General features: G+C 44.2%; 1 protein-coding gene across 5 annotated transcripts in view; it reads left to right on the forward strand.

Moving 5' to 3' along the window:
• OVCH1 (ovochymase 1) overlaps positions 1 to 3,887 on the forward strand; it is a 41,226-nt gene extending 37,339 nt beyond the window's left edge. For 3 of the 5 annotated variants that reach the window (XM_066998585.1, XM_066998597.1, XM_066998594.1), the window contains 3 exons: positions 1,127 to 1,225; positions 2,316 to 2,449; positions 2,617 to 3,887. In XM_066998585.1, the coding sequence (XP_066854686.1) occupies positions 1,127 to 1,225; positions 2,316 to 2,449; positions 2,617 to 2,781 (398 nt within the window). In that variant the 3' untranslated portion in view covers positions 2,782 to 3,887. The remainder of the gene's footprint in view (positions 1 to 1,126; positions 1,226 to 2,315; positions 2,450 to 2,616) is intronic. The other 2 variants (XM_048057862.2, XM_066998588.1) reach the window with 1 other exon arrangement.
• Positions 3,888 to 14,434: the final 10,547 nt, after the last annotated feature.

A 14,434-nucleotide genomic window follows, 5' to 3' on the forward strand; every position in this document is an offset into this window, starting at 1 on the left:
GAGACTTGCTTCCTATCCGGCTGAAATACAGCATGAGAATTAAGAATACTTCTGCTGTCTTCAACAGGCTTTGAAGCAGGCTCATCCAAGCAAAGTTGCCTGTGACTTTAAGGTGTAAGTGTAAGCTAGATGTGATTAGGTGATCTTTGCTATTCTCCTGTTCTACCTGTCTCCCAACCTGTCACAGCTGTACTGTGACCATTAAAATTAATGAGTCAAAAAGAAGCATGCATGTCCCAGGGGAGCTGTTCCACACGCCCTCCCCGTCCTCCCCGCTGTTTATATGCACAGCACTAATGACACTCACCTTTCTGCTGGTAGCAAAGTAATGTACCTGAGATAGGGGCTGAAATTTGGAGAATAAGCTTATGTTTTGCCTATGCCCTTTGCCTAAAATGCCTAGAAGATTCTTGTTAGAGGAATATTTTGTTGCACTATATAATTTAGATTTTATATGACCAAGTGCGATACTTGGATAGAGCAGAGAAGTTATTTTTCTGGCTAATATTATGTGTAGCTTGGGGCAGGACCTGGGGAAAAAAAAGAGGAGAGTGTTTAAGTAGGGGGCAATGTGATCTAGACAGAACTGGTGCACAAAACCAGGGCATTGAATAAGGAGGCTAAATAAGTGTGTGGATCTCTGTATGTCATGGTGACTGTACCCACACAGAAAATGCCACAGTCCCCAAGCACTGCCTAACTATGTGCACTGATCATGGGGCTTTGGCCCTCAGGGAGAGAGAGCCTGGGGCAAACTGGCTTGAGGAAAGCATCTTCCCCAGGTCCCTGGTTCTGTGCTGTTTTGGAGGGTCTCCTCTCTCACCTTCCAGAAACTGCCTTCAGAAGATGTTCAGTTTGACTGTGCTGTGACCTCAGACAGTGGTGCTAGGAGAAAGCCAGATCTGACTCATTAAAACAGTGCTCTCAGGCATTCAGCATGTACAGTGAGGGAACGTATACATTATTAAAGCCCTGCCTCATCTGTTTTGCAGTCTCGTTGTGGTATATCTGGGAGGAGGGGGGGAGTGAAGCAGTGAGTTAAGAGGCAAGAAAAGCAGGGGACTGACAGGGGTAAGAGCAAGGGAGCTGTTCCTGGCACTGATGGAGACCTTGCCTTCCAACCCAGACGATTCTGCAGTGGTGGCTTGCTTAGCAGGCAGCGGGGAAGAAGTAAGCCCTGACGCAAGATGCTTAACAGCAGGATGGGGAGAGGCAGGAGCTGGTGGTAAGTGTGCCTTGGTCTGGCGCGAGGGAGCACCTACGGCCTGCCAAGGGCAGTGACAGCTCAGACTTGAGGCAGTGCTAGGTATGATCTGCACCCCATCCCTTCCTCAAATGTTGCCTGCAGCGTGTGAAATGATTTCTGGATAGGAGCTGGACTGCCTTCTCTGTCAGAAAGCAGCCACTTCTGGAAAGGCAAAGCCAAGGTGGAGGCTCAGCAAAGGGGAATGAACTCATGGGAGATGAGATCACTCTCACGGTGTCTTGATGCCTGGGGCTTCTGGCCTGTGATATCTCCCAGTGACAGCATCTCCTTTCTCCTTGGGGATAGCTTGGTGACAGGGAAGGAGGAACTGCTTCCTCCATCTTCAACCTGAACAGGGCTGTGCCACCCCCCCAGTTCCAAATAGCAACTGACCTATCCACCAGGAGATGCAGGGCACATGTGAGTGAACACAGCCAAAACAGCCTGTCTGCATCCTGTCCCACTGGCCCTGAGCCACAGTCTAGCACAGATAGCGGCAAGGAAGCAAGCAACCAGCTGGCTGGAGGTTAATCTGGGAAAGCTGGCGGGGTGATGGTGGACTTGTAGGTGCTGCCAGAAGATGTGCTCATCCATGCCCTGCAAGAGTATTTTGTCCCTCGTGGTGTGCTGGCTTTGCTCTTAGGGGCTTGGGCCAACCTTTCTGGTCTGCTGGTGGCCTCTGTGGAGGACAAGGGAGAGGTATAGGGTCTGTAGGGTTTTATGTACTATGCATGCTTCCTAACAGTGACTGCCATCCTATTACAGCTCCTGGCTGATGAGCTTGATCCCCATGCCAGCCGCATGTCAACCAGCTTCAGGGGGCTAAGCTCCAAGCTGCACTGATGGTAAAAGCCAAGCTGGCTTTGGGATGACTGTGGAGAGAGAGAGACATGTTCTTCTGAAACTTATTAGAGAAACTTATTAGCATATGTGACATCGGGTGACATCATATTCAAGTTGGGATCTGTCCCCAAAAGAGCTCTGAATGAATACCAGGAGTGGCGTTGGGGCAGTTGGTGCAGCATGACTCCTACCTAGGTAGTCAACCTGACACTGTTGCATTTTCCAGAGGAGGAACAGGGTTCCAGGCTGCGACTAGTGGAAGTTTCTCTCCTCTCCTATGAGGCCTGTGTGAGCTACTGGGGACAAAATATTGAAAAGACCAACATCTGTGCGAGATCTGCTGAGGCAGCTTTTTGCATGGTATGTAACTGAAGGGGTGGGAGTGCTGTGCTGTACTCAAATGTATCTGTTCAGGCCAGGGCGCAAAGCCATGCCCTCCCTAAACTTACTGGATTTGAATGCTTTTGATGCTGCTGATGGGTGGTAACTATGCTTTCTTTCTCTCCTTCCTCTCTTCCTTCTCTCAGGGGGACTCTGGATGGCCACTTATCTGTGGGACCCATGGGCATTATAAACTGGTCGGTATTGCAAGCTGGGCCAGTGACAACTGCCATCCAGAGTCACCAGCAGTCTACACTAAGGTTTCTGCCTACAGAAACTGGATTTCATCAGTCACAAACCAAAAAATTTGATTAACTTGAACAGGAGGCTTTCAGGTGTTCATTTGTTATTCCTCAATAAAGAGACTGTGGAGTACATTGGGTAAATATTTGTGATTCAGGTCACCTTCTTGTAAACTTCTAGTTTGAAAGCTCCACCTTGAGCACTCAGTTTTAGAAATCTTTTTACTGGAGCACAACTTGTGATGCCATAGCTCTGAGATGATAAATTCAGTTACAGAGAGGTGCGTAGGAAACGTATGCTTCTTCAGTGGTTAGGTGCATGCTTAATGTCAAGTCCTCTACACAACTGGTACTCATCTGTCAAAACAAAATTGGTAACCCCTGCTCATCTCAGATCATCTCAGATAACCTGATTTACCAGAGGTAAGTCGTTTTTAAAATGCCATTGCCATAGCATGGATAGCTAAGATGAACTGCTTTAGCAACAGTGGTACTTTGCTTCCTTTTCAGCAATTTGGAATTTGGTATGATGGCTCATCTATTGTAAATATACTTTCAAGTTTTGGAGAGCGTCATCTATGACAAGCTCTTAGCTTTGTCTAATATTAGAAAGGTCATGCTAACACAACTCAATTTGCGAGGAGTTGGGGTGTTTTTTCTTTTTTTAATGGAAGGCTTTAACTATACTTTTGGATAAACACTAAATTCTTGAGGAGGGAAAAGGGGTGGCTGACTTATCTAATTCTTTAGCTGGTAGCTTAAAAACTAGACTTGGAAGTGAAGTGTATTTGTGAATAAAGCCTACAAGCATATATCACTGAATTACAAGCCAGGAAACTTCTATTGCCTACATCAATCTCTTCTGGTTTCAGCACTATTGTGCATGACATACAAATCTGTCCTTTAAACAGAGGATAGGATGCTCTGTTCCAGTCTCTGCTATATGTTAGTCTCCTTAAATATGAAAATATGAATGCAGGAGTGTTTGTGATGAAGCAACCTCATGGCTGGAACCGTGGCCACCATTTACTGCCAAAATGGCTAAAGAACTACAGCCTACTCTTATACCACATGCTATTCAAGTACAATAGTTTAATAAATTAAAAGTTGCACGTGACCTTTTGACTTACTAAATACTAGTCTCTGCTGCTTTAAAGAAGCCTTTCTCTCTTTAGTCCCTGTCCCATGCTACTTTTGGAAGAAAACCTCAAATATGCTAGCAGAAGTCAGAAAGCATCAGTCAATCTTTATAGAAATAATAGTTCCCCTGAACTAGTGGAGCTGTAAATTGCAGTATTTGTCAGGCTGTCATTGCTGATGACTGACTTGTGTTATAACTAACTTAAAAAATAAAAAATAAATAAATTGCTCTGCCACCATGACAGCAACCATGGTGTGGGTTTTGGCTCAAAGATGTGATTTCCCCACTGCATTTTCAGCTGTGCAACTTAGGGCTTGTAATTCAGTGCTGCATTGCAGACTGCAGAGATCTTGTATTGTGAAAATGTGTGCAGCAGTGGGTAAATAACCTACTCACTGAAATCTTTACAGCTGCAAGGGTAGGATGCGTCAGTCACCCACTGTTCTTGGTGGCAGGCAAGTAGAGAGAAGGAAACCTGTTCCCAGGACTCCTGACCTGCCAGTAACTGACATCCAAAATGAGCATGTGCTGCCTCGTCCCAGGTATGGTGCTGCCCAGCCCCTGGGAGCTGGGCAGAGCTGCAGCATGAGACCAACCTTTGCTGCCTCCATGAGTGCACCCCAGGAACCAACCCCTGGTCTGCCCTGGGGGAATTATGTAGCTTAAATTTCACTGGGAGGAAAGTTTTAGGAAAACTTAGGTAAAGCTGAAAAAAGAAGCAATTAATATTCATTTGATCTTATTTTTTTTCTTTACTCATCTGTAAGTGGGCAGCCAGCTACTAAGGGGATAACTACTGACCTGGTAAGGGAAGTGTTATTTATATAAAATGTGGGCTTCTAGTGAGGAGCTAGAATTAAAATGAGCATGTAGGGCATCTGCTGTTTACACTGTCCCTCAAGATCTGCTGCTTGCTTTCCTTATGGACCATCTGTTTGATGCAGAGACGTCTGGTAAGAGAAGAGGGAGTCTCCAGTCCACTGTGAGGTACAGCACAGCCTACAGTGAAGTTTTCCCTCCAGCTTTCAACAAGCAAGTCTGGCTCTCGTTCTGTAAACTTACTCATGGGCGGAAAAGAGAGCATCAGAACCAAGAATTACTTGTACTTGCACCTTTTGAAAGAAGAGAGATACTGAAGAGAAAGGGATGGATGGGTAGGGAAAGTGGAGTTTCATAATTAGTGACAAGTATTTCCTGAAAGCATAGATCCTAGCAAGCTCTTTTCTCTAGTTATACAGTGACTTCTTTCCATTTGAAGAGGGCAAAATAAGTGTACTGTACCAGATGTAACTCTTGTGTGTTTTGACTATGCTGCCAGCACAGGTGTTCAAAATCAGAAGGCAAGTTCTCCTCCAATAGCCCATCAGTGCAATTCATGCCAATCTGGCTTTCTCTGGACTCTGGGGTTTGTATCTCAAGGTTTAGAGGGGGAGGAAGGGCTCCTGCTTGGCATTGCACTCAAGCATGTCTAGCTATTTTTCATGGCACAAGAAGTGGAACTATGAAATCTCAGATGGTCATCTTGTTAATTTTTTCAGTAGCCATGAACACAACATGGCCCGATGTTTCTAGAAATGTCCTAGCATTGGCAGTTATCGAACAAAGTTGATTCTCTTATCAAAAAGGCTTATTCTGCTTAATTGCAACAGCAATGTTATCCTGCTTTCACAGTTTTGCTTTGTGGATTTTTCTCTTCCCTTAAAAGTAGTTCATCATTAAACTGCAAGCTGCTGATTGAATAAACATTTTCTTTTCATTTTAGCAAGTGCTGGTTTAAGATGAGGGGCATGAAGTTTTTTCAGAAGAAGAAAAAATCAGTGTTTTGATTAGTTTTCTCTCAGAATAGCTTGTCCTTAATGTTGGGGCTCAGATTTCTTCCTTTTAATGCTCCAAGTAGCATGCCTTATTTGTATACAGGCTGAAAGCCCTCTGGGAAGAATCTGTAACATTTGACATAGCTAAAACTTACAAACTCAAAAGCAGATCAGTATGTCCTTGAAGAAAAGTAGATGAGATGCTGCTTTTCCCTCCTTTGAACTGTCTGGAAGCTGTTTTAGCATATATGTTTCCTTGCAAGAGCCAGTTCTTTGTGTGTGTGTTTTCTTTGGATATACAGAGTGAATGCACCCACACACAAATAAGGATCAGTTGCTATTTTTCTTCCTCAAGACACGGAGGATTCAGTCTATGCTTGCTGTACTCCTTGCTCTCCCTGTGTTTAGTAGCACCATTTATATAATTGCTGCCTTTCTCATTAAAGTGCATGAGTACAAGCTGAAAGTTTGATATAAGACAGCCAACACTTTTAATTGCCTTTGGTTTGACTAGCTGTGGCATACCTCTTTGAATGCAGCTGACTGGTGAGAAAGTCTGGGAGAGAAATGATGCACTTCTTATTTATGCTTTTTCTTTGGCAAAATTGCTCTGTGAATTTTTATCGCCTAATGGTTTCTCTGACACACTTTAAAACTCTTTAGCTCTCACCAAGAGACTATTTTATGTGAGACTTGGCCCTGTAAACCATTTCTGTGATCTGGGAAGTGCTATCCTTCCTTTGCAGAGCAATCCATTTTGAAATTAGCTGGGCCTGCCTGCTCAAGAGGAACTTACAGTTGCTTGGCTGCTATTCCTGAATGGACCCATTAAATGCTCTATTTCTGTAAAAAGCAGCAAAAATCTATTGCTGACCAGCAGATCCTGAAATTCATGTGTATCAAGGGGAGCATAAATAGTTTGATTTCTTTGAGAGAGAATAGTGGTCTCTGGCTTAATAAATACTAACTTCTAACCAGTCTATTGAAAAGGATGATCGTATAAGGGGGAAATCTGCTGGGACTTCAGCAAAGCGGGTGGGATCTGGCTTCTCTTGTATTCAAAATGCCTTTTGAAATTGGCTGTGAGTATTGATATGGCTAACTGACTTATCCTGTGTTTAGCTATGCTGACCCTTGTTGTACTCCCGTGTGGTTTTAAAGCACGGTCTAAGGCTCCCGATCTCGTCTCTTCCTTGTCTGAGGTATCTGGTAGAAATGTTGTCACCCTGTATCACCCCCACTGATGTACAAGAGTCTATGGTAATTTGTGAGATGTTTATACTGCCATCTCTGACTAACAAGGCTGAATTGTGCTAGATTTAAGTGCTTCGCATTTCCTCTTGGAAATCAGTGTGTTGTGGGTAGGTGTCTGCTCGCTACAACAAATCGTAGTGGACAGCTTCTGGCAAGTGATGTGCTGCCTCCCATTGCATTCAGATAAATGTTTCCAGCATGGCCCCTAAGCTGTATATAACTTCTATTCGTGTATGAGATTTAGTACCCAAAGGGGGATGGGACTGATAGAACACCATAGGGTATGGTGAATGATCTTGGAGATTAGAACTGAGGAGTGTGCGCTAAAAGGAGAGAACAGGAACTGAGCTGTGTATGCACAATGCCAGGAGCAAACCATGCTTTAAAATCATGAGTGTCCATGCTTACATCTGCAAACAGGAGCAGAAGATGAGGACATGGAAGGCTCATTTTGGGGTGACAAAGCCCTAGCGATAGATGGGAGAGTAGAAATGGATCCTGAATGAAGACTTGCAGTTCATCAGTGAAGACAGTCAAGTACAAATGCCCCAGGGTCCCTAAACACTGCAACTTCCTTTCTTGCACTGATTATGGGGAGGAATCCTACTTAAGGTCAAGCACAGATGGTGTTGAAACCAGGCTTCATATCTCCATGACAAAGACCTACCCCAAACGCTAATGTCAGCAGTCAGCTGCAGGCCTTACAGAAAACCACATTAATGCTTTCCTGTGTCCCAGTGGCCATGTGCTCCATCAGATGTGAAGGTGCCTTCCTGAGGAACTGGGAGTGCTCAGGAGATGGCTGCCCAGGCCAGTCGGTGTTGAGCTCCTGGTGGCAGTGTGCAGGTCAGAAAAGGAGCTCACCTCGCTGTGGGCGCAGCACGGGGAGCACGGGGGACACCTGGTAATGAAACCACTTGTGAGGAGTCTATTCTCACTTTATGATCAGGAAAGGAAACCACTTAAACAGGGGTGAATTGAGTCAAATTCCTTTGCAGTTGTCCCCTTCCTCATCCCAGTAATAGATGAGAAAATGTAGTTCCTGCAGAAGGTAACAGGGCTACCTTGCTTTATCACCTCCTCCTCTAGCTTGGCTGAAATTCATACATTTTATTTGCTCCAAAGTAAAAGCACAAAATTTAGCAAAAGCATATGTTGTAGCTCCCTGGAGATCTGTGCAGAGGTGACCTGAATGGAAATACCCGCCCAGTCCTGCTGGAGAGGAGCCTGGAGACTGCTGGGTGCTTTGTTTGGCTACTGGAGCCTTTCGTAGTGGTGGGGCAGAAGAAAGGATGCACCCCGCTGGCTTGCAAGAGGTGAAGCAGAGCTGACTTTTTAAAAGACGCAACAGACTCAATTATACCATCTATTTCTGCTACTAGAAAACCATGATTTAGTTGCTTGAGGGTTTTTCGTGTCTGCCTCTGTTTTTATTAAGCTCATTTTTCTTTATCCTTGATCTGTGACAGCTGCAACAGCCTTCCTGGGAGAGAGATGAGGAGTGTGTGCATGCACGTGGCGAGGGGCTGCGTAATAACTGTAGGGCCAGCTTGTTGTGTGAAGGATGCTGTACAGCGTGGGTTCAACACGGCTTACCCCTGTCCTGCAGTTCCTGTACAAGGCTGTGGGTCGAAACAGCCCCCCTATTTTTCTTATTTTTTTATTTTTTTTCAGCTATTCCATGCTGCTTGAGCAAAGGCAAGTGAGCTGCTACAGGCTTCCGTAAAGCTGAGATTTTTATTTCCCAGAGCTATGGGCAACAGCGAGCTTCTCCTTAGGGGTGGATGTCACATTGCTAATACACTCTGTGCAGGCCCTATGCAGCTACGGGGCTGTGCCACCGGAGAACAGAGGGAAACCCTGCCCCTTCTTGCTGCCCTTTTCCAGCTGGTGAAACCTGCTCCTCACTTCTAGGTCTGCTGGGTGCTGAGAGGGAAAAGGGGCCTTTAGGGCTGCACGGGGCAGTGTATGCAGGCACATACGCTTTGACCTGAAGATAGTGCCAGCTCATTGTCAATGAGTGCTTGTCATTGAGCTGGTGCTTAGGCTTCTGTCTGGGTTTGGGTAGCCGCAGGTGGGTGCCTGGTGTATTATTTCTGGGGGAACCACACCTGATTTCGAAGCTGCGTGCACCAGTGTGCGTTTAAGAAATGCTCCGGCTCAGGTCGCCAGCGTTTATCCTTGGACTTCGCACGGCTGGTTTCTCACTCGCCTCCTCTGCTGCCACCACGTGGACATGCCACTGCGTTCATCTGACGTTTAGATTAAACTCCGAGAAGGATGTGCTCCATCCTTGGTTGTGTCACACCTCTAAACTGTGCCATACAACACGCGTTTCTTCATTTGCTGTGAAATGCAGCTGGGAGGAACTTTTGACCCATTAAAATAACAAAGCAAGGAGAGAGACTCTTCATCGTTTTTCTATTGAAAGATTTCCAAAGGGTATGCGTTTTTCACACTCTAGGAAAGGTTTTTATCTGAGTAACTGAGTGTGCGTAGCAAGTTGCAAATCTCAGGCAGCAGTTTCACAGCCATCTCAATCAGGAGCCAGGCTCAAGCCTGAGCAAGACTTTTCCGAAGGGCCATTTATGAGGCAATTATATGCAGAAGAAACTGTCACTGAGGGTTGATTGACTGGCTTTTGCGTGCCATACATTCGGTTCTGAAAATTGCACTTGGGGCTCTACACCATTTATGCGCTCCTGGAAATACTATTTTGTGAGCAGAACTCTATTAAAACCGCCGATGTGGACTTCTGGAGAAGAGGGACTAATGAACGTGTCTGGTGCAGCTCATGCTGCTTTACTTCAGAAGAGTGTTGGTGCAGCAGTGCAACCTGTGTCCTATTCATGCTGGGGCCAGAACCAAGTGAATAACAGCATTTGAACTCAGACACAGACAGGGATGGTCTAATTTTAGATCAAACTATAATTTATTTTCCTAATTTTTTCCATCAATAACACTCATCATTAAATTTATCATTTATAAGCTGTTGCTATGTAGCCAGGGTGAAAAATAACAACCCAAACCCCAGCATATAAATGTAACCGCTAGAATCGGTGGGCAGGCCCAGGCTAAAATTACTTGTTTTAGTATTATATATAACGTGAACGAAATGCTTAGCAAGTCCTTACCTTGCCTAGCAATAGGGTAGCAGAAGGGTAGAGAACAGCGGAGAGATGTTGGAAGCAACAGGCAGCTTAGGGCAGGAGGGGGATCTTGCTGCCCTCCCCCTTCAGTCCAGGACACAGTTCGGGGGTAGTTGCTGGGAGGAAACTTTCTCCTCACCTTCTATCAGAGAACATCCTTGTAAATGGACAGAGGGGTCATATTTGATCACTTCACAACCTTGCTAGGGGGGCAAAAAAATAAATGAGACTGGCTTTAATGCATCAAATGCAATTCTAGGTGTAGGGAAACCTGTGCTGAGTCCAGTTGTCCACGATGGTAAGTCAGCTGTCAGCAAGGATTACAGCTGGATTCACTCCTCGCTATTAGCCACATAGCAGGTTGTTCCGTGTGGCTAGAGTGCCTGAAGAATGACTAAAACTCATCTGGTTTTATCTATTATCATAGCTCTGATGAGCAAGGGTTTGGCCCCGAGGCTGCGAAGTCCTGGTGCCAATATGAAAGAGAATTGGTATTCAGCCTCAGAAAATCACAAAGGACTTTCTTTCCATTTTCTTTCTCTTTCCTCCCTCTACTGGCCAACAGAATAAAATCATAAAGTTTTTCTTGGTCTTCCGAGACACCCTAATCTAGAATTCAGCAAAACTTCCAACTCTGACTCATCTTGAGGGTAGAATTAAGATCATCAAAAATTGGTGCATTGAAAGCCTACTAGAGGTTTACTTGCTGTTCCAGGGCTGTAGCTCTGGACTAGCATCTGACACAGAATTGCTCTAAAAAAGTTGATGTTCACTGCTGCCTTAGGCAGAAAATGCTCTGAGAGTGAGCCTGGTTGGTCTGGCTGCCTGGGGTGAGGCTGACCATGATCACTGCAGAATCACTGAGGTGTGAAGGCATCTCTGGAGGTTTCCAGTCCAAGCTCTTGCTCAGAGTTGGATCACCTGGAACAGGTTGCCAAGGGGAGTGTCTAGTCAGGTTTTGAGTATCTCCAAGGATGGAGACCCCATGACTCCTCTGGTCAGCCTGTGCCAGTGTCCAACCACCCTCATAATAAAAATAATTAAAAAAAAAGTTTTTTCTTACTTTTAAGTGGAATTTCCTGTATTTCAGCCCATTTTTTTCTTATCATTCCAATGCCAGAAGAGCCTGGCTATGTCTTCTTTACTCCCTCTTATCAGATATTTATACACATGGATAAGAGCCTGTTGAGCCTTCTTTCTCCCAGTGTGTACTGGTGCGTAGGGTTGTTCCTCCTTAAGTACAGGATTTTGCACTTTGCCTTGCTGACCTTCATAAGGTTCCTGTCAGCCCGTTTCTCCAGCCTGATGAGGTCCTTCTGGATGGCAGCACAACCCTCTGGTGTATCAACCACTCCACCCAGGTTTGAACGCCTCCTCACTCAGGTCATTAATGATGATGTTAAATAGTATCAGCTCCACTGGGAACACTGCTATGGATTGGCCTCCAGCTGGAGGGGAAAACAAACAAATAATCCTGCATCTATTTTAGAAGCTGTGTGTTGTCCCATGTAGTGCTCAGATAGAGGAAAAAGAAAATGAGCTTGCTGTTGGTTTCTGTATGTGAGATGAGGTGCTTTAACAGAACTGTGTGGTAGGGATGGAGCCTGCTGAGCGACGAACAGCTCCGTGGCTTCCCATCTGAGAGGAAACTGGCTGAAGGATAAATCTTCCAACCCAGCTAGTGTGGGAGATATTGATGAGCTCTTTCACTAGCTGTGTTCCTCAGATCTTGAGATTTCATTATGCAATGCATTCGTGATTACAGTGCTTGGTTCTCTTGGAAACAAGCCGCAGCCTGTGCTAGATGTGTCTATCTCTGCAACCTGTATTATATCTGTTCCCTTGATAAAACGTATTTTGGACTAGAGAAGTCGCTGTTTGTGGGAATACAACCTGCATCATTCTGTTCCTTCTAGAAGCTTTTGAGGATGCGAACAGCAAACGTTGCAAATATGCAGTACTGGAGTTAAATGCTTTTACACCCCAGAGTCTGAGATTAAGTGTTGGCTTTCCCTTCTGTATTGCCCACTGGTTTATATTTTCTAAAAAGCAATTTCTGAGTATGAAATGAGATGATATAGCAACAAATACTTTTTAAATCTACTTCTGCTGAAAGAAAACCTGTCCAGCTACATTAAAAGAAATACGACCCTCTTAAACCCGCTCATCCTCTCCCTCCCCCCGACAAAAGAAAGCTATATTCTGTTCTGCCTTAGACAATTTAGAAGCAGCCATCTCAAAAACAGCTTTCGCTATCTTAAATGGAAGCATGCTTTTGACAAAGCCCCTAAAAAAATATAGGACCCTTGTAAAAAGCATGAGTAATAAAAGATATTGTCTAAAAAACAACTGATGAAATAATGGGAGATATACTGGACTAAAGCTAAATTTTGCTGTCATTGTGATTACTGGAGCCTCTATGCATAGGTTTTTCTCTCTCTTTCCTGGTCTTTATGGGAGTTATTTGGAACAGGTGTGTTTTAGATTTAGTGCACTCTTTAGACCTGTGGTGAGAGAAGCCATCTTTAACCATCTCTTTCACCCTCAGGAGAGCTCTTTGTCTTTCTTCCCAGCTTATTCTAAGTTTTTAATTTGTGGAAGACTAGATATTTTCACAGCGTTGTTTCTGTGAGGGTTAGAAATATCCTGCGTGTTGGGATAAGATGCGTTTTTCACAAGAGCTCTTAAAATCTTCTGTATAGCAGATTCACTCTCTTACTGAAAATGGTTTTGAAAACACACCCTGCAACATCTTTGGCAGTGTTTTATATGGTTGTTTTAACACAGCATTTAGAAGTCTCCACCTCTTCCTTCCCCCCAGGGGCAGTTTGTCAAAGACCATCACAATACTTACTAGTCTGAGTATTTTTTAAAATTTCTTCAAAGGTTTTGGGAGATACAGTTCAATCATCACCTTGCCAAAATAACAATGAGATAGTTCTAGCCTGGAATTACTGCGATGACATGGTGCCAGTAGGATGCTTACTCACAGGAATATAGTGTGAACAGGCATAAGCAGCAGTAACAAACCTGTTGGCTTTTTTTGTCTTGGGTAAGTATGCAATGCAAATGACCTCTAAAATACTGCTATTCTTCATTGCCTGCTTTTTACGGCTACAAAAAGTTGAATTGCAGGGACATGTCTGCAGAAAGAGGAATAAAAAGGATGTTGCAATGTGTTGGTGTCCAATAGATAATGTGGTGAAAAATGTCTGAACGCTACCCAGAGCTTTTGGGTTAGTTTATATCCAAACACCTCATCCATCAGGGCTAACTTGGAAGTTATGGGCCACCATGTTAAAATTTGGAGCAGTAATACCTGGAGGACTAAACGAAAGCCATGTCCACACAGTCTATCTATTTCTTACCCAAATAAGAGATCTGGAAAAATAGTGCTTTCCAGTCATAGGGCCAGTGTGTTTCCATTACACTGGTTTCCCAAGAGACCCAAAGGTGTAACTAACTGTACTGGAATAGCGACTTCAGTGTTTTGTGGGAATACCCAGGTGCTTTGCTGGGAAGAGTGATGGAAACCTCCCTGTTACATATTTTTTCCAGGAAGTATGTGTGCAGACATAGGAAATAGCCTCCCACGTGTGGGATTTAGGAAGCCATTCCCATCAATTGAACAATAAACACTTTCTTCTCCCTTCTCTGTTTTTAGACGTGCAACTCTTCCAGTCCAGCAAACATCAATCAGTTTGGCACGAGTGCTTTGTGATTTTTCAAGGTAAAAATAACAAAGAATGACCCCACCCTTGTAGTCTTTTGTTTGATAAGTGATTCCCTGTGACAAGTTAATGCTTTCAGTCACCGTGAAAATGTCATCAGTGAACAAACATCCATAAACTTGCTTGATAGTTCCTTGGATTTAGATACTTTCAGATGGTTCCTTTTCTTAAAAAGACAGAGCATCTCGTTCTTTAGAAAACTTCCTATAAATAGTTTCCCAAACCTTCCGGGAGTACACCATAGTCACAACCTCAGGGCTGTAGCGTGCATTTCTGTGAGAGCTGCAGTTAGCACGTCAAAGTACCAAAAAGAGTGGTGGGTTGTAAAATACCTCGCATCTCAAATTGTAAAGTGCTGTTAAATTGCTTTACAACGTCAGCTTTAACTTCATTACTGGCAGCAAAGTAGTGAAGAAGGTGTCTGAGGACTTGTTTAAATTTCTTTTTTTTATCCTAATGGAACCACAACTTACAGACATGCAAAAATGGGGCCTGCCTAAGTAGTAGCAACTTAGTTTTCCATCTTCTCATTTAGCTGAAGACCTAATTTCAGGCATACTTACACAGAGTTGCTAGCACTGCTGTGATGTTCTGAGAACTGCCCAGCCGCATCTGAAGCAGTAATTCTGTTTC

The sequence above is a fragment of the Anser cygnoides genome, chromosome 1, assembly GCF_040182565.1.
Source record: "Anser cygnoides isolate HZ-2024a breed goose chromosome 1, Taihu_goose_T2T_genome, whole genome shotgun sequence".
Taxonomy (NCBI): Eukaryota; Metazoa; Chordata; class Aves; order Anseriformes; family Anatidae; genus Anser; species Anser cygnoides.